The sequence below is a fragment of the Macaca thibetana genome, chromosome 8 (genome assembly GCF_024542745.1).
Source record: "Macaca thibetana thibetana isolate TM-01 chromosome 8, ASM2454274v1, whole genome shotgun sequence".
Classification (NCBI taxonomy): domain Eukaryota; kingdom Metazoa; phylum Chordata; class Mammalia; order Primates; family Cercopithecidae; genus Macaca; species Macaca thibetana.
Window position 1 is genome coordinate 97,367,227 of NC_065585.1, and position 18,976 is coordinate 97,386,202.

Below are 18,976 nucleotides of genomic sequence, written 5' to 3' on the forward strand. Positions count from 1 at the left end.
TTGGCTCTTGCTTCTCTAGTTGTTTTAATTCTGATGTTAGAATGTCAATTTTAGATCTTTCCTGCTTTCTCTTGTGGGCATTTAGTGCTATAAATTTCCCTCTACACACTGCTTTAAATGTGTCCCAGAGATTCTGGTACTGGGACATGAGTACCACTTGATTTCACTGTGGTCAGAGAGACAGTTTGTAATAATTTCTGTTCTTGTACATTTGCTGAGGAGTGCTTTACTTCCAACTATATGGTTAATTTTGGAATAAGTGCGATGTGGTGCTGAGAAGAATGTATATTCTGTTGATTTGGGGTGGAGAGTTCTGTAGATGTCTATTAGGTCTGCTTGCTGCAGAGATGAGTTCAGTTCCTGGATATCCTTGTTAACTTTCTGTCTCCTTGATCTGCCTAATGTTGACAGTGGGGTGTTAAAGTTTCCCATTATTATTGTGTGGGAGTCTAAGTCTCTTTGTAGGTCTCTAGGGACTTGCTTTATGAATCTGGGTGCTCCTGTATTGGGTGCATATATATTTAGGATAGTTAGTTCTTTTGCTGAATTGATCCCTTTACCATTATGTAATGGCCTTGTCTCTTTTCATCTTTTGGTTTAAAGTCTGTTTTATCAGAGAGTAGGACTGCAACCCCTGCTTTGTTTTTGTTTTCCAGTTGCTTGGTAGATCTTCCTCCATCCCTTTATTTTGAGCCTATGTGTGTCTCTGCACATGAGATGGGTCTCCTGAATACAGCACACTGATAGGTCTTGACTCTTTATCCAAATTGCTAGTCTGTGTCTTTTACTTGGAGCTTTTAGCTCATTTACATTTAAGTTTAATATTGTTATGTGTGAATTTGATCCTATCATTATGATGTTAGCTGGTTATTTTGCTCGTTAGTTGATGCAGTTTCTTCCTAGCATCAACTGTCTTTACAATTTGGCATGCTTTTGCAGTGGCTGGTACTAGTTGTTCTTTTCCATGTTTAGTGCTTCTTTCAGGAGCTCTTGTAAGAAGACCTGGTGGTGACAAACCTCTCAGCATTTGTTTGTCTGAAAGGATTTTATTTCTCCTTCACTTATGAAGCTTAGTTTGGCTGGATATGAAATTCTGGGTTGAAAATTCTTTTCTTTAAGAATGTTGAATATTGGCCCCCACTCTCTTCTGGCTTGTAGAGTTTCTGCTGAGAGATTCCCTGTTAGTCTGATGGACTTCCCTTTGTGGGTAACTCGACCTTTCTCTCTGGCTGCCCTTAACATTTTTTCCTTCATTTCAACTTTGGTGAATGTGACAATTACGTGTCTTGGAGTTAATCTTCTCGAGGAGTATCTTTGTGGCGTTCTCTGTATTTCCTGTATTTGAATGTTGCCCTGCCTCGCAAGGTTGGGGAAGTTCTCCTGGATAATATCCTGAGGAGTGTTTTGCAACTTGGTTCCATTCTCCCCATCACTTTCAGGTACACCAATCAGATGTAGATTTTGTCTTTTCATGATATAACAAACACTGTGAAAAACAACTTGACCATCAAAATAGGGAGATAGATATAGCTATATTATTACCAACACACTTAAATATCTAACAATTTTGCATTGGTGTTTTTTATGCTTCAAATCGTTCCATGAATAAAAAAAAAAAAGACAAGACAAGACAAGAAAAAGAAAGCCAAAAGAGACTGAGTGACATTTCCCACAGGGCAAACCGGAGAGAGAAGGGCCAGTGTGCTCCAGGCTTCAAATGCCAACTACCTCTCTCAATCCTTGCTACCTGGCCTTTATCAGGTAAAAAAAAGTTTTTAATCACCACAAACCACCATCCCTTCACCAAAGGCAGTCAAAGCAGTCACAGGCCTTTCTAGACAGCTCAGTGAAACAGGAACTCTTCAGTTTGAAGGCCTGAGACTAACAACCCTAAGCACACCAATCTCATTTTTAGTATTTAAGCATAGTAACTTCAAAACAGACATCTTCATTTAGTTATTCCTAGAAATCACAACAAGAAAATGATTGTTTGAGCAGCTTCAGCCACTTCTATGAATGTCCCCTCCACCTTCTATTGAGGACTCCCTGACAGTGACCTTAAACACCACTGTGTTCTCTCCCCTACCCTCTCACTGGGCCTGAAAAGCCACGAAGGGACGGCCTTGCTCTTCACTGCAGCTTCCAGACCATCTGGCACCCTCCGTTATACTCCAGCTCCAACCCAGCCTGCCCAGTGCCAGGGCAGGCATGTCAGTGCCCGCCCAGCTCCAAGACAGTGTCCTCTACCCGCGTCAGCTACTCTAATCTTGAAGTCCCGAACTACCTCCCTCCAGCGGCTCAACTCTGGGAGCCCGTCATCCTTACTGCCCCAGCTCATCACTTACAGTAGCCTGACTCCGTAAGTGTTTGACCAACCTTTCACCAGTCCTCAATCAGTGAGTTCTACCCCAACTCACCATGATCCACATCCTGCATGTTCTCATTCCCACCTTACCCAGCTTAGGTTTCACAGGTCATTACTATAGTTACTCTCGGAACTCCTGTCAACCCCTTTTAGTGCGTCCCCGGACCATCCTTGTGCTCTGCCCATATGTGCAGCCCAAGGGTCGAATCCACACTGGCTGATCGGTCTCAAACTCAGTCCGTGACCACAACTTCCCAACAGGGCCTGATCCTGTCAGACAGCCCTGGAGCCCTTCTCCAGTTCATTTGTCCCCACTATATGCCCATTTCACAGATTCTCTCTCCTCAGACCTCCACAGCTCCCTCCTCATCCTCCCTGTCAGCTAATGAAGGACTGCCCCATTTTACTGGAATAGAATTATCAGAAAGCACTAGTTCCCAAGTCAGATACACGTGCCTGAAACGGCAGGGACTTCGCCTTCCCAGCTATCCGTGGATGGCCTGTCTGCTCCTCACCAGGTCCATTCCGGCACCTGCATGGGCTCTGGCTGCCCCGGCCATGGGTGCACACTCTGAGCTCCTGACAAAGTCACCCCTGTTTGTGCCTCCCTTCACCATGGCAGAGACAACTCCATCAGTTGTCCCCTCCCTCCCCTGCCTCAGCAGTTTCCCCTTTTCTCTTGGACTTTCCTATCAACATACAAACATGATGAAATTTCTACCACCTTTAAAATAAGAAAGCTTGACCCTCACATTCACTTTCAACTAATGCACTATTGATCTGTTCCCCTTAAAGCAAAACTTCTCCAGAGTTCCATCGTGCTGTCTTCAGTTTCTCTCTTTCCATTCTCTCGAGTCCATGGCAGTCTGCTTTGCCTGGTCACGCCACTGAGATGGCTGCACACCCTGCCCTTCACCGTGGAATCACAGAGGTCAGCCCTGGCAGCGTCTGTCACAGTGGGTCACCCTCTCTCCTCACTTGCCTCAACACACCATGCTCCCTTTGTTTTGGCTCCTCCCTCAGCAGTCTCTCCCTCCACACCCCAACTTCTGCAGAGCACCCAGGACTCAGGCCTTGGACAGGTTCTCCTCTCGCCTAGCAGTGGATCTCCTGTGACCTGACCTAGCTCATGCTTCAAAAGATCTGGACACTGATGTCTACGCATTCACATCTCCAACACCAAGCCTGCCCGTGGACTGCAGACTCATAGTCCCACTAAGATGTATAATGTCTAACTGAAAATGGCCAAAAGCCTCATGATTGTCAATCAAAGATACAAAAACAAAAGCACCTGCTCCACTGCACACTCTATTCTTCCAGCTGCTCAATGAGACACCTCCTCAGGGCTTCCCTGAGCCTGTTTCAAACTGAAATGTCCTCCCCCACCTCTGGACCCTTCTCTGTCCCCCTTTTTCTGCCTTTTCTCCATAAAATTTCTCTCTCTGACTTGACATCTATTTTACTTCTTGGCTCCGTATTACCCTTCCCCCGACACAGGCCGGGCTCCATTCACCTTTGCTCTCTGTTATGAGCAACCATTCCACTTTGCTTGCTCCTGTGCATGAACAGTGCTTGGCAAGTGGTAGGCCCTCAGCAGGGCTGGGGACATGACTTTCTGTAATTGCATGGCATCACCTTCACCAACAAAGACATGCTAATTCCTCTAATGGGCTTCCTTTCCTTTCTTCCCAGAGACTATTACAAACCACCTTCTATTACAAATTACATTCTATTACTATTACAAATTACATTCTTTTTTGAGGCCACAACTTCTTTACTTTGGGCATAAGGCCTTCTGTCTCATGGTGAGTAGGCATGAATGGATCTCTGTGCCCTGGCCATACCACTAGACTTGGCCACATCCTCATGCTCTTTCCTCCACTGGTGTACTCAAGCTGGGTCTCTCCTCTCCACCTTCCTTCCCTACCTCCTCTTCAGGATGCTGATTGAGCTACGGTGCAAACTCTGTTTATTCGGAACCCCATTGTTTTCAAAATCTGTCTCTCCTATTCCCTGAACCTTCTCTAGAGGCTGGATCTTTTCCAGGTGACTGGCAATCCCGAAGAGAGGAATCAAAGCCCTCCTGCCTGGTCCCCAACTCCCACATAAGAGCCATGACCCTGTCTTCACTCCTTGAACCGTGTTCTACTTCAGCCACAGACCCTGGGCTCCCCTCAGTGCACACCAGGCTTGTCTTCTCATGATGTTACAATATCATCTGTGGATCCAACACCTACACTCTTCATGATCACATTCACTCTTTCTACTGAAATTCCTTTGCCTTGAAATGCTCTACTACTTTTGCTTTTGTGGCCATGCTTCATACAGGTTCTCTTTCTTACTTTCTTTTTTTGTTGTTGTTTTTTGAGACAGAGTCTCGCCCTGTCGCCCAGGCTGGAGTGCAATGGCACGATCTCAGCTCATTGCAACCTCCACCTCCCAGGTTCAAGCAATTCTCCTGCCTCAGCCTCCCGTGTAGCTGGGATTACAGGTGCGTGCCTCCATGCGCAGCTAATTTTTGTATTTTCAGCAGAGACGGGGTTTCACCATGTTGGCCAGGCTGGTCTCGAACTCCGACCTCGTGATCCACCCGCCTCGGCCTCCCAAAGTGCTGGGATTACAGGCGTGAGCCACCCCCTGGCCTCTCTTTTTTTACTTTCATTGAGTCTTTGCTTGGCATTGTTTGGTTCAACAACAAAGAGAACCTTGTATTACACAGGATTGGGGAAGGTCCCTACAGCCTCCTTCATGTTATCTTTCCTGCTTTGCTCATCATGGCCACAGCCTAGCCCCAGACTGACACTGTAGTTCATGGCATACCAGACACGTCTTGTCTGTGGGTTCTGCTCTCTCATACTTTTTTTGCACTTGCAAGTGTTGCCCTGGCAGATCTCTCTCATAAAAGTAATCTGACACGATCTATACATATTTCCATTTCCCTTTTTAGATTGTAAGTTACTCAAGAACAGAACAATTATATACTTGTCTCCACAGCACCTAGAACACTGACTCTCAATAACATTTGATAACTCAAATAAATCTCCATTAAGAAAGGCAGTCACATCCGCTGGGCATGACTGAAGCTATGACCCTCAACTTGGACGAACATTCTATTAATCGGCTCCAGAACTTAGGACTTCATATAGAAGTATTTTAAAATTAACATTTTAGATATTTGGGTTTTTAAAGAAAGAGAAAAATTAAAAAAGAGTATTTAAAAGGGTATAATTTAACCTTAAAAGCTTCTTCTTCGCTGACTTTTCTGGAGTCCTGGGAAACTTAGCTGTGGGTTTCTGAGGTGTATGCAAAATGGTCTCTGTTGATTTTGTCTTTGGGTCTATCAGTCTCTCCACAATCTGTCTTGCATCTGATTCAAACTCCACGTGGTATTTGTGAGGGGATTCCGAATCAATGAGTAGGACATTTTCCAAGTCATCTTCTTTTTCACTATCTGATGAATACTCTAAAATTTCTATAGAACTTGGCTGAAAAAAATTAAAAGGCATATTTTTAAATACAAAGCATACTTGATTCAAGTTCATATTTATATACATCTATCATTCCATTTCCTTACAGTTATATTTCTTGTAGGACCTTTTTGAACACAGTATCTGCAGCTTAAACTTCTGTTCTGACAAAATCCAAAAGTAACCAAGACCAAGAAGAGGTTAAATCAACTGTAAGCCAGACTTTACCTCACAGAATCCACAAAAGTAAGTATAAATACTCCAATCTTCTTTCAGAAAACTACAAGACAGTACCACGCATACAGGCAATCTCCAAAACTGAACTAATAACACTCATTTGAAAAGCTGATGATCATCAATACAATCTGACAGCTACTGAAAAGAAAGTATTTCTTGGATTTTGAAATTTAACATGAAGCTAAATTGTCTCTTCAGGTATAAATCATTTAATTTGCCAAAAGAAGTCCCCAAGGGTAAAGATCAAGACTTGACTCTCTCCATACAATTATATAATTATTTCCAGAGACAAGTTTGAAATTGCAAATATCAACAGGAACTATTTAAGAATATGAGTCACTGTCTCCTTTTCCTAACATTTCCTAAAATGTTTCTTTCTCCAACTCAGATTTCTAAACTTTCAAAATAATAATTTTTTGAAAGCTGATAATAAAACAAGAATTCATATCGTATGGCCAATAAAAAAAAAAAAAAAACCATATGGCCAATTCTGGAGGGAAGAATCAAAACCTTCTCTGATGTTTTCTGTCTTTGCCAAGACACACGCCAAATTTAAAGCACAATAGGATTTCATTCTCCTATTACTTCATTGTATAGGTCAATTCCATATTATTCTGTGTCAGCAACAATTCATCCTTCAATATCCTAGCTTCCAGTGCACTAGAAGTCCCATCTAATTCACTACCTAAATATTGGGGGTGGCACTAGAATTTACATCATTAGCTACATAAAACAAAGGGCTTTTTTTCTGAGGATTATATGGTTAAATTCTTTTTTCTTTTTTCTTTGAGACGGAGTCTCACTCTGCCACCCAGGCTGGAGCGCAGTGGCATGATCTTGGCTCACGGCTACCTCTGCTTCTCGGGTTCAAGTGATTCTCCTGCCTGAGCCTCCCAAGTAGCCGGGACTACAGGTGCCCAGCATGATGCTTGGCTAATTTTTGTATATTTAGTAGAGATGGGGTTTCACCAAGAAAAAAATCACCTGCAGTTGAGAACCACTATCCTAGAAATAAGTCAACAAATAACCAACCACAGGAGGCTTGGGCTGGGGACTCACATGCAACCATGAAGAGGATTCATGCTGCTTGTGAGGATGGGGGAGACCAGTCCCAGATAGTTATAAAACACTGGTAGGGAGGGGCGGAGCAAGATGGCCGAATAGGAACAGCTCCAGTCTCCCAACTCCCAGCGCGAGCGACACAGAAGACAGGTGATTTCTGCATTTTCAACTGAGGTACTGGGTTCATCGCACTAGGGAGTGCGGGGCAGTCGGTGTTAGTCAGCTGCTGCAGCCCGACCAGCCAGAGCTGAAGCAGGAAGAGGCATCGCATCACCTGGGAAGCGCAAGGGGGAAGGGAATCCCTTTTCCTAGCCAGGGGAACTGAGACACACAGCACCTGGAAAATCAGGTAACTCCCACCCCAATGCTGTGCTCTACCAAGGATCTCAGCAAATGGGCACACTAGGAGATTATATCCCACACCTGGCCGGGAGGATCCCAAGCCCACGGAGCCTCCCTCATTGCTAGCACAGCAGTCTTCGATCTAAGGGCAAGGCAGCAGCCAGGCTGGGGGAGGGGCACCCGCCATTGCTGAGGCTTAAGTAGATAAAGCGGCTGGGAAGCTCGAACTGGGTGGAGCTCACAGCAGCTCAAGGAGGCCTGCCTGTCTCTGTAGACTCCACCTCTGGGGACAGGGCACAGCTAAACAACAACAAAAACAACAACGACAAAAAGCAGCTGAAACCTCTGCAGACGCAAATGACTCTGTCTGACAGCTTTGAAGAGAGCAGTGGATCTCCCAACAAGGAAGTTGAGATCTGAGAACGGACAGACTGCCTGCTCAAGTGGGTCCCTGACCCCTGAGTAGCCTAACTGGGAGACATCCCCCACTAGGGGCAGACCGACACCCCACACCTCACACGGTGGAGTAAACCCGAGAGGAAGCTTCCAAAGCAAGAATCAGACAGGTACACTCGCTGTTCAGCAATATTCTATCTTCTGCAGCCTCTGCTGCTGATACCCAGGCAAACAGGGTCTGGAGTGGACCTCAAGCAATCTCCAGCAGACCTACAGCTGAGGGTCCTGACTGTTAGAAGGAAAACTAACAAACAGGAAGGACACCCACACCAAAGCCCCATCAGTACGTCACCATCATCAAAGACCAGAGGCAGATAAAACCACAAAGATGGGGAAAAAGCAGGGCAGAACAGCTGGAAATTCAAAAAATAAGAGTGCATCGCCCCCTGCAAAGGAACGCAGCTCATATCCAGCAACGGATCAAAGCTGGATGGAGAATGACTTTGACGAGATGAGAGAAGAAGGCTTCAGTCCATCAAACTTCTCAGAGCTAAAGGAGGAATTACGTACCCAGCGCTAAGAAAATAAAAATCTTGAAAAAAGAGTGAAAGAATTGATAACTAGAATACTTAATGCAGAGAAGGCCCTAAACGAACTGACAGAGATGAAAACCATGACATGAGAAATATCGCACAAATGCACAAGCTTCAGTAACCGACTCGATCAACTGGAAGAAAGAGTATCAGCGATTGAGGATCAAATGAATGAAATGAAACGAGAAGAGAAACCTAAAGAAAAAAAGAAGAAAAAGAAATGAACAAAGCCTGTAAGAAGTATGGGATTATGTAAAAAGACCAAATCTACGTCTGATTGGGGTGCCTGAAAGTGAGGGGGAAAATGGAACCAAGTTGAAAAACACTCTTCAGGATATCATCCAGAAGAACTTCCCCAACCTAGTAGGGCAGGCCAACATTCAAATTCAGGAAATACAGAGAACGCCACAAAGATATTCCTCGAGAAGAGCAACTCCAAGACACATAATTGCCAGATTCACCAAAGTGGAAATGAAGGAAAAAATGTTAAGGGCAGCCAGAGAGAAAGGTCGAGTTACCCACAAAGGGAAGTCCATCAGACTAACAGCAGATCTCTGGGCAGAAACTCTACAAGCCAGAAGAGAGTGGGGGCCAATATTCAGCATTCTTAAAGAAAAGAATTTTCAACCCAGAATTTCATATCCAGCCAAACTAAGCTTCATAAGTGAAGGAGAAATAAAATCCTTTACAGATAAGCAAATGCTTAGAGATTTTGTCACCACCAGGCCTGCCTTACAAGAGACCATGAAGGAAGCACTAAACATGGAAAGGAACAACCGGTACCAGCCATTGCAAAAACATGCCAAAATGTAAAGACCATCAAGGCTAGGATGAAACTGCATCAACTAACAAGCAAAATAACCAGTTAATATCATAATGGCAGGATCAAGTTCACACATAACAATATTAACCTTAAATGTAAATGGACTAAATGGTCCAATTAAAAGACACAGACTGGCAAACTGGATAGAGTCAAGACCCATCAGTTTGCTGTATTCAGGAGACCCATCTCACATGCAGAGACATACATACGCTCAAAATAAAAAGATGGAGGAAGATCTACCAAGCAAATGGAGAACAAAAAAAAGTAGGGGTTGCAATCCTAGTCTCTGATAAAACAGAGTTTAAACCGTCAAAGATCAAAAGAGACAAAGAAGGCCATTACATAATGGTAAAGGGATCAATTCAACAGGAAGAGCTAACTATCCTAAATATATATGCACCCAACACAGGAGCACCCAGATTTATAAAGCATATCCTTAGAGACTTCCAAAGAGACTTCGACTCCCATACAATAAGAATGGGAGACTTCAACACCCTACTGTCAACATTAGACAGATCAACGAGACAGAAAGTTAACAAGGATATCCAGGAATTGAACTCATCTCTGCAGCAAGCAGACCTAATAGACATCTACAGAACTCTCCACCCCAAATCAACAGAATATACATTCTACTCAGTACCACATCACACTTATTCCAAAATTGACCACATAATTGGAAGTAAAGCACTCCTCAGCAAATGTACAAGAACAGAAATTATAACAAACTGTCTCTCAGACCACAGTGCAATCAAACTAGAACTCAGGACAAAGAAACTCAATCAAAACCACTCAACTCCACGGAAACTGAATAACCTGCTCCTGAATGACTACTGGGTACATAACGAAATGAAGGCAGAAATACAGATGTTCTTTGAAACCAATGAGAACAAAGATACAACATACCAGAATCTCTGGGACACATTTAAAGCAGTGTGTAGAGGGAAATTTATAGCACTAAATGCCCACAAGAGAAAGCTGGAAAGATCTAAAATTGACACTCTAACATCACAATTAAAAGAATTAGAGAAGCAAGAGCAAACACATTCAAAAGCTAGCAGAAGGCAAGAAATAACTAAGATCAGAGCAGAACTGAAGGAGATAGAGACACAAAAAACCCTCCAAAAAATCAATGAATCCAGGAGTTGGTTTTTTGAAAAGATCAACACAATTGAGAGACTGCTAGCAAGACTAATAAAGAAGAAAAGAGAGAAGACTCAAATAGACGCAATAAAAAATGATAAAGGGGATATCACCACCGACCCCACAGAAATACAAACTACCATCAGAGAATACTATAAACACCTCTACGCAAATAAACTAGAAAATCTAGAAGAAATGGATAATTTCCTGGACACTTACACTCTCCCAAGACTAAACCAGGAAGAAGCTGAATTCCTGAATAGACCAATAGCAGGCTCTGAAATTGAGGCAATAATTAATAGTCTACCAACCAAAAAAAGTCCAGGACCAGATGGATTCACAGCTGAATTCTACCGGAGGTACAAAGAGGAGCTGGCACCATTCCTTCTGAAACTATTCCAATCAATAGAAAAAGAGGGAATCCTCCCTAACTCATTTTATGAGGCCAGCATCATCTTGATACCAAAGCCTGGCAGAGACACAACAGAAAAGGAGAATTTTAGACCAATATCTCTGATGAACATCTATGTGAAAATCCTCAATAAAATACTGGCAAACCAGATCCAGCAGCACATCAAAAAGCTTATCCACCATGATCAAGTGGGCTTCATCCCTGGGATGCAAGGCTGGTTCAACATACGCAAATCAATAAACATAATCCAGCATATAAACAGAACCAAAGACAAAAACCACATGATTATCTCAATAGATGCAGAAAAGGCCTTCGACAAAATTTAACAGCCCTTCATGCTAAAAACGCTCAATAAATTTGGTATTGATGGAACGTATCTCAAAATAATAAGAGCTATTTATGACAAACCCACAGCCAATATCATACTGAATGGGCAAAAACTGGAAAAAAATCCCTTTGAAAACTGGCACAAGACAGGGATGCCCTCTCTCACCACTCCTATTCAACATAGTGTTGGAAGTTCTGGCTAGGGCAATCAGGCAAGAGAAAGAAATCAAGGGTATTCAGTTAGGAAAAGAAGAAGTCAAATGGTCCCTCTTTGCAGATGACATGATTGTATATTTAGAAAACCCCATTGTCTCAGCCCAAAATCTCCTTAAGCTGATAAGCAACTTCAGCAAAGTCTCAGGATACAAAATTAATGTGCAAAAATCACAAGCATTCTTATACACCAGTAACAGACAAACAGAGAGCCAAATCAGGAATGAACTTCCATTCACAGTTGCTTCAAAGAGAATCAAATACCTAGGAATCCAACTTAGAAGGGATGTGAAGGACCTCTTCAAGGAGAACTACAAACCACTGCTCAGTGAAATAAAAGAGGACACAAACAAATGGAAGAACATACCATGCTCATCGATAGGAAGAATCAATATCATGAAAATGGCCATACTGCCCAAGGTTATTTATAGATTCAATGCCATCCCCATCAAGCTACCAATGAGTTTCTTCACAGAATTGGAAAAAACTACTTTAAAATTAATATGGAACCAAAAAAGAGCCCGCATTGCCAAGACAATTCTAAGTCAAAAGAACAAAGCTGGAGGCATCACGCTACCTGACTTCAAACTGTACTACAAAGCTACAGTAACCAAAACAGCATGGTACTGGTACCAAAACAGAGATATAGACCAATGGAACAGAACAGAGTCCTCAGAAATAATACCACACATCTACAGCCATCTGATCTTTGACAAACCTGAGAGAAACAAGAAATGGGGAAAGGATTCCCTATTTAATAAGTGGTGCTGAGAAAATTGGCTAGCCATAAGTAGAAAGCTGAAACTGGATCCTTTCCTTACTCCTTATACAAAAATTAATTCAAGATGGATTAGAGACTTAAATGTTAAACCTAATACCATAAAAACCCTAGAAGAAAACCTAGGGAATACCATTCAGGACATAGGCATGGGCAAGGACTTCATGTCTAAAACACCAAAAGCAACAGCAACAAAAGCCAAAATTGACAAATGGGATCTAATTAAACTAAAGAGCTTCTGCACAGCAAAAGAAACTACCATCAGAGTGAACAGGCAACCTACAGAATGGGAGAAAATGTTTGCAATCTACTCATCTGACAAAGGGCTAATATCCAGAACCTACAAAGAACTCAAACAAATTTACAAGAAAACAACAAACCACCCCATCAAAAAGTGGGCAAAGGATACGAACACACAGTTCTCAAAAGAAGACATTCATACAGCCAACAGACACATGAAAAAATGCTCATCATCACTGGCCATCAGAGAAATGCAAATCAAAACCACAATGAGATACCATCTCACACCAGTTAGAATGGCGATCATTAAAAAGTCAGGAAACAACAGGTGCTGGAAAGGATGTGGAGAAATAGGAACACTTTTACACTGTTGGTGGGATTGTAAACTAGTTCAACTATTATGGAAAACAGTATGGCGATTCCTCAAGGATCTAGAACTAGAAGTACCATATGACCCAGCCATCCCATTACTGGGGATATATACCAAAGGATTATAAATCATGCTGCTCTAAAGACACATGCACACGTATGTTTACTGCGGCACTATTCACAATAGCAAAGACTTGGAATCAACCCAAATGTCCATCAGTGACAGACTGGATTAAGAAAATGTGGCACATATACACCATCGAATACTATGCAGCCATAAAAAAGGATGAGTTTGTGTCCTTTGTAGGGACATGGATGCAGCTGGAAACCATCATTCGCAGCAAACTATCACAAGAACAGAAAACCAAACACCGCATGTTGTCACTCATAGTTGGGAACTGAACAATGAGATCACTTGGACTCGGGAAGGGGAACATCATACACCGGGGCCTATCATGGGGAGGGGGGAGGGGGGAGAGATTGCATTGGGAGTTTTACCTGATGTAAAAGACGAGTTGATGGGTGCAGCACACCAACATGGCACAAGTATACATATGTAACAAACCTGCACGTTATGCACATGTACCCTAGAACTTAAAGTGTAATAATAAAAAGAAATAAATAAATAAAACACTGGTAGGAATGCTGCCATGGAGATACTGCTTGGGCTCCAAGGAGAACACATAAGAAAGGCGACAAAGCCAGGAGAGGCACAGGGAGAGAGAAGAGTTAAGTGTCAGAAAAGGTCTGTTTCTGGTTGGGTGGGTGTAATCCCAGCACTTTGGAAGGCTAAGGCGGGCAGATCACTTGAGGCCAGGAGTTTGAAAGCAGCCTGGCCAACATGGCAAAACCCTGTCTCTACTAAAAATACAAAAATTAGCCGGGTGTGGTGGTGCACACCTGTAATCCCAGCTATTGGGGAAGCTGAGACAGGAGAATGGCTTGAGACCCTGGGAGGCGGAGGTTGCAGTGAGCTGAGATCATGCCACTGCACTCCACCCTGGGTGACAGAGTGGGAAGGAAGGAGGTTCAGGGAGGGAGGGAGGCAGGGAGGGGAAAAGAAAAGAAAAGAAAAGAAAAGAAAAGAAAAGAAAAGAAAAGAAAAGAAAAGAAAAGAAAAGGAAAGGAAAGGAAGAGAGAAAGAGAGAGAAAATAAAAGAAGGAAAGAAAGGAAAGACAAGACAGACAAAAAAAGAAAGAAAGAAAGAAAGAAAGAAAGAAAGAAAGAGAGAGAGAGAGAGAAAGAAAGAAAGAAAGAAAGAAAGAAAGAAAGAGAGAGAGAGAAAGAGAGAGAGAAAAAAGAAAAGAAGGAAAGAAAGGAAAGGAAAGACAGACAGAAAAAAAGAAAAAGTAAAAGAGCGCTGCTTCCCAGAATCTGGCACCTGAAGTTCAATGCTAAGTGTGGATTAATTAGACAGAGAGAAGAGGGAAGGACATTCCAGGGAAAAGAAAGAGTAGGACCAATATTCTGAGGCAGGAGAGAGCCACTGGCAGCTTGACACAGGAGCTAACAACCTCAGATGGTAATGTGGAATTGACCATTCGAACATTTGAATGGTGATACAGAGAGGGAGGAAATCACGCTGGCTGGGGAAGGGTAGCTAGCTAAAAGGCTCTTCCATAGTCAGAGCAAGACATTGAGAGGATCTGAGTGGTAGTGGGAATAAAGAGGTGGACTGAAAAGAATACGAGGAAAAGGATGCAATAACACTTGAGGACCAAATTCAATATAGCAGGAAATACATTCGGGCAGGAGTTGCTAATACTCAAGCTGGTTTTGATGTGTGAATGTTGTGGTGCCTATAGGATACCTGGGGAAAAACTGGTCAACAGGCAGTGGCTCTGCAGGTCTGGAATTCTAAGAGTGATGTGGGATGGGAACACAACTTCAGAAATCATGAGAATCAGGATGTGAAGGCACGAGGGCTGGAGAAGACTATCTATGGAAAAGTATGTGAAAGAAGAAGAGAAGGTCCAGATTGGAACCTTGGAAACATCAAGAACATTCATGCTGTCTTCAGGTGACAAGAGACTGAACAGTGTTCTGCATTTGACAAAAGAGAAATTGTACAGATACAAGAAATCCATGGGACCTTGGTAAGAATGTGCCTTAAAGAATAAATGGAAGATAAAATGAAAACAGCAGATGTGACAATTTGTTTTAGAAAGTTTGGATAGGCATATTTTATTTTCCTTCCCAGAAAGGATGGCATAAAAAGGTACATTTGCTCAGCTGTGAACAACCTGGCAAGACGATGCTTAAGTTAAAATCATGAAAACCATGAAATCCAAATGAATTTCCTCAGTGAAGAATTTAACATCAGTAAAACTGGTAAGACTTAGCAGCTCAGGTAGTACTTCAAAATTCTCAGCATCAATCCATGATAACAAATTTTAGGTATTTTAAGCTATTGCTTCCTCAGTGAGAACTAGCTAATATCTAAGAATGCACTGAATGCCAACTACCCACATGCTATGTTAGCTGCTACAGTAGTATAAAGAAATTTTCAAATCCATCCTTGCTCTTGCATCCTTATACCCAATTTAAAAACTGAAGGAAAAACTAAACTAAAAATACAAAACAATTTATGGACAATTCCAAACATACCCTGCATACAGCAGATGTAGAAATGGAGAAGACTGCTTGGAGCGGTAGCAGCCTAGAAGGTCTTTCCCAATAAAAGTGGTGTCTGACTCAAACACTGTTGTGGTCTCAGCCCTACTCCCTAATAGTGGGCTACCTTAGGGAATTTATTTAACTTCCCTAAGGTAGTGTCCTTGATGAGGTTATTTCCTCATCTTCAAATTGGAGATGCAGTAATAAATGCTAACGTATAAACATTTAGCAAATGTTAGCTATTCTTTTTAGCCCCTATAGTTTACATGTTGTTTGGTTTTAAATTTAATATTTTAAAATTTGTATTTATTTTCTGTTAAAACTTTTTTCTTGGTTTCTAAGAGGATTTCTATACAAAAGACAATGAGGAACACCAAGAATGTCTTCTGTAGACAACCAAAAAGACAAACACTGTCTTAAACCCACAGAGCAAATCCTGGATTCTTTGTGTAGTCGTTTTTTAATTAATTATTTACTTTGTTTGTTTTTTGTTTTTTTAAAAACAGGATCTTACTCTCTTGTCCAAGCTGAAGTGTGGTGGCGTGAACACAGCTCACTGCAGCCTTGACTCTCCTGGGATTGAGTGATCGTCCCACCGCAGCCTCTCAAGTAGCTGAGGCTACAGATGTGTGCCACCATGCCTGGCTATTTTTAAAACTTTTTTTTGTAGAGACAAGGTCTCACTTTGTTGCCCAGGATGGTATCAAATTCCTGAGCTCAAGCCATCCTCCCACCTCAGCCTCCCAAAGGGCTGAGATTACAGGTGTGAGCTGCTGCACCTGGCCCATGTAGTCATTTCTAACAGGAACCAAGGCAGAAGGAACACCTTTAGGAAAGGATAACTAGAAGCCACCATTTTAGCATATTATATTTTAGAACATTCCCCATGCCCATAACCCCAGATGAACATGGAGGAATGCTCACGCCACAGACAGAGAGGGCCTACTGGCTCACCAGACACCAGCTCTCTTGGCCTGAGCCTGACTGTGAGGAACACGTAATCTTTCAGAAAGAATGATATATACACGTATGCATGTGTGCACAGACAAGTGTGTGCCAGGGACCGGGTGGAAGAGAGAGGGAATAGTCAGAGATAGGTCAAAGGCGACTGCAGGTTCATAGGTTCAAGCTTGTATTCCCTCTCTACATTGTAGAATCAGATTAATGAGAAAGGAGGGTCATGAGTTTTGGAACAAGACAGACTTGTTTTTGATCACAGCTCAACTATTTAACTACTTTGTTACTTTGAACAAGTTGACTCCCCCATTCCCAGCTTAATCATCCAAAAATGGAAAAATTCTTTGAGAAATATTTTAAGATACAGATAACGACTATTTATTATGAAATATTTAAGGGCACAGAAAGGTAGGGAAAAAAAATAACAAGTAGATGTACCCATCACCTTCTGTCAAATTTTAATACAATGCAAATTTTTCTTTAGATTTTTTTTAATGGTATGGGTGAAATGTCCCGTATTTCTCTTCCTGTGCCTGTTCTCCTTAGAGGCAACTCTCTCCTGAATTTGGCATTTCATTATTATCTGTTTTGATTTTTTTTAATAGCACACATACAAACGAACTATTTTGCAAGGACACGGCAGCTGTAGATCACTAATTTTCATTGCTATATTCTGACTATACCACTTTTTACTTACCTATTTCACTGTTGGTAGACACTTAAGAGTTTTGTAAATTTTCACATTACAATAAAACTGTAACATGTAGTACTATACTTGTTTCACTGGGCACATACATGCTAGCTTCTCAGTGGTATACACTAGCCCAGTGGATTCTTGGACAGTCCATTGTCAACTACACTGGCAATTGTGAGATGGTTCTATAGAGACCCTGTGCTGACAGAAATGCTCATCAGCAGTGTTTGAAAGCTGTGGCACACTATCAGCATCACTGAGTAATTTTAAACTTTTAAATTTATAACTATCTGATGGGTGTGAAATGTTATCTCTCTCCTATTTAAGTGTGCACATCCCTGATCATTCACAGGGTTCAGCATCTTTGCACTCGTTGATTGGCTCTTCACATTTCTTCCTGTGTGTTCATATCCTTTAACCGTTTCTCCAGTAGGAGAGAAAATTAATTTTTCAATCATCTGGATCTATGGAACACATAGATGTTCAGAAAATTGTTATTAAAATTTTAAAGTAACAGAAGGACCTGGTATACACCACTGACATCTTTCCCAGTACCTTAAAAACATCAACCACTTTTCTTAACCATAGTTATTCCTCATAGGTTGCCTACTGCTGCCACACACTGACCCAATGTACTTGGGCAAAATTTGTGTTCCACAGAAACTTTTTTTTTTTTTTGAGATGGACTCTCGCTCTGTCGCCCAGGCTGGAGTACAGTGGCATTATCTCAGCTCACTGCAAGCTCTGCCTTCCGGGTTCACGCTATTCTCCTGCCTCAGCCTCCCAAGTAGCTGAGACTACAGGTGCCCACCACCACGCCTGGCTAATTTTTTGTATTTTTAGTATAGACGGGGTTTCACTGTGTTAGCCAGGATGGTCTTGATCTCCTGACCTCATGATCCGCCTGCCTTGGCCTCCCAAAGTGCTGGGGCGTGAGCCACCATGCCCAGCCAGAAACTTTTATCCTTTACCAAATCATCCTTACAAAAAAAAATTACTTTGCATAAATGATGAATTTCAAGAACAAAGATTTAAATTTGTTTTTCTTTTAAAACACTTACATTTTACATATTTTTCCTATTTTTGCAAAGTTAACCAACTGATGCCCTCTTGAAACTTTCACAGATTACTTCCTTCAGAAATATAGCCCAGTTATAGAAATAATATGGATGAGTAAATAAGGAACTTTTACAGCAGTAAAACATCTGCAATGGTCAAATGCACAGAGCAAAGAATGACTCTGTAGCTATTATCATAATCTGCTAATGTTTAAATACAATAAAATTATCATCAGGACTTTTTTTCTTCCTTGATGTAAGGAAGTTTGGAAGGAGGAGTCTTCTGATTTAGTGAGTAAATATCACAAACAAGACTGGCATGAGGCAAGGAATAGTTTTTATGAAGCCAGTCAACAAAGACAGTAGTCTGGTCCTATTTCCATTGCAATATACTAACAGGACCTTGGTTAAAGCCATCTGCAATTTCTCAAAACCATAAAGTATTCAATACTGACTCTGTTTCCAAAGTTAGCAATACTGCTGTAGTACACATCTGTTGCAATTTATTTCTGACTCCTCTTTTCAGAGAACAAATGTCTCTGTCCACAGAAGGAAACCCTTCAACCTCTGGCAGTCATAAGGTTACGGACATCTCACATCTCAGTAGCCATGTGTCTAGGATAAGACTTCTGTCAGAGGTCAGAGCTGATTGGCCTCAAGTAGACAAGTGACCAATGCTAAGCCAGTCAGATTCTTTTCCTCCAGATTTTGAATTGACAGAGTCTGGGAAGGGGAAGTTAAGCTACACTAATGACAAACCTCTAGATGAAAAGTCCATCTAGAGGTGAGGTTCCCAGGGCTGGTGAGGTTCCCAGGGCTGCCCCAAGGCTCAGTTCATCCTTCAACTTTATCTTAAGTTACTCAAGATTTGCAGTAGTGTTCTAGT

At 42.0% G+C, this 18,976-nt stretch overlaps 1 protein-coding gene across 7 annotated transcripts in view; it reads right to left on the reverse strand.

Moving 5' to 3' along the window:
- SPIDR (scaffold protein involved in DNA repair) overlaps window positions 1-18,976 on the reverse strand; it is a 480,217-nt gene that overhangs the window by 321,203 nt on the left and 140,038 nt on the right. For 6 of the 7 annotated variants that reach the window (XM_050800368.1, XM_050800369.1, XM_050800370.1 and 3 more), the window contains one exon: window positions 5,600-5,850. The exons of the other annotated variant lie outside the window; for it this stretch is intronic. In XM_050800368.1, the coding sequence (XP_050656325.1) occupies window positions 5,600-5,850 (251 nt within the window). The remainder of the gene's footprint in view (window positions 1-5,599; window positions 5,851-18,976) is intronic. 7 annotated transcript variants of the gene reach the window in all.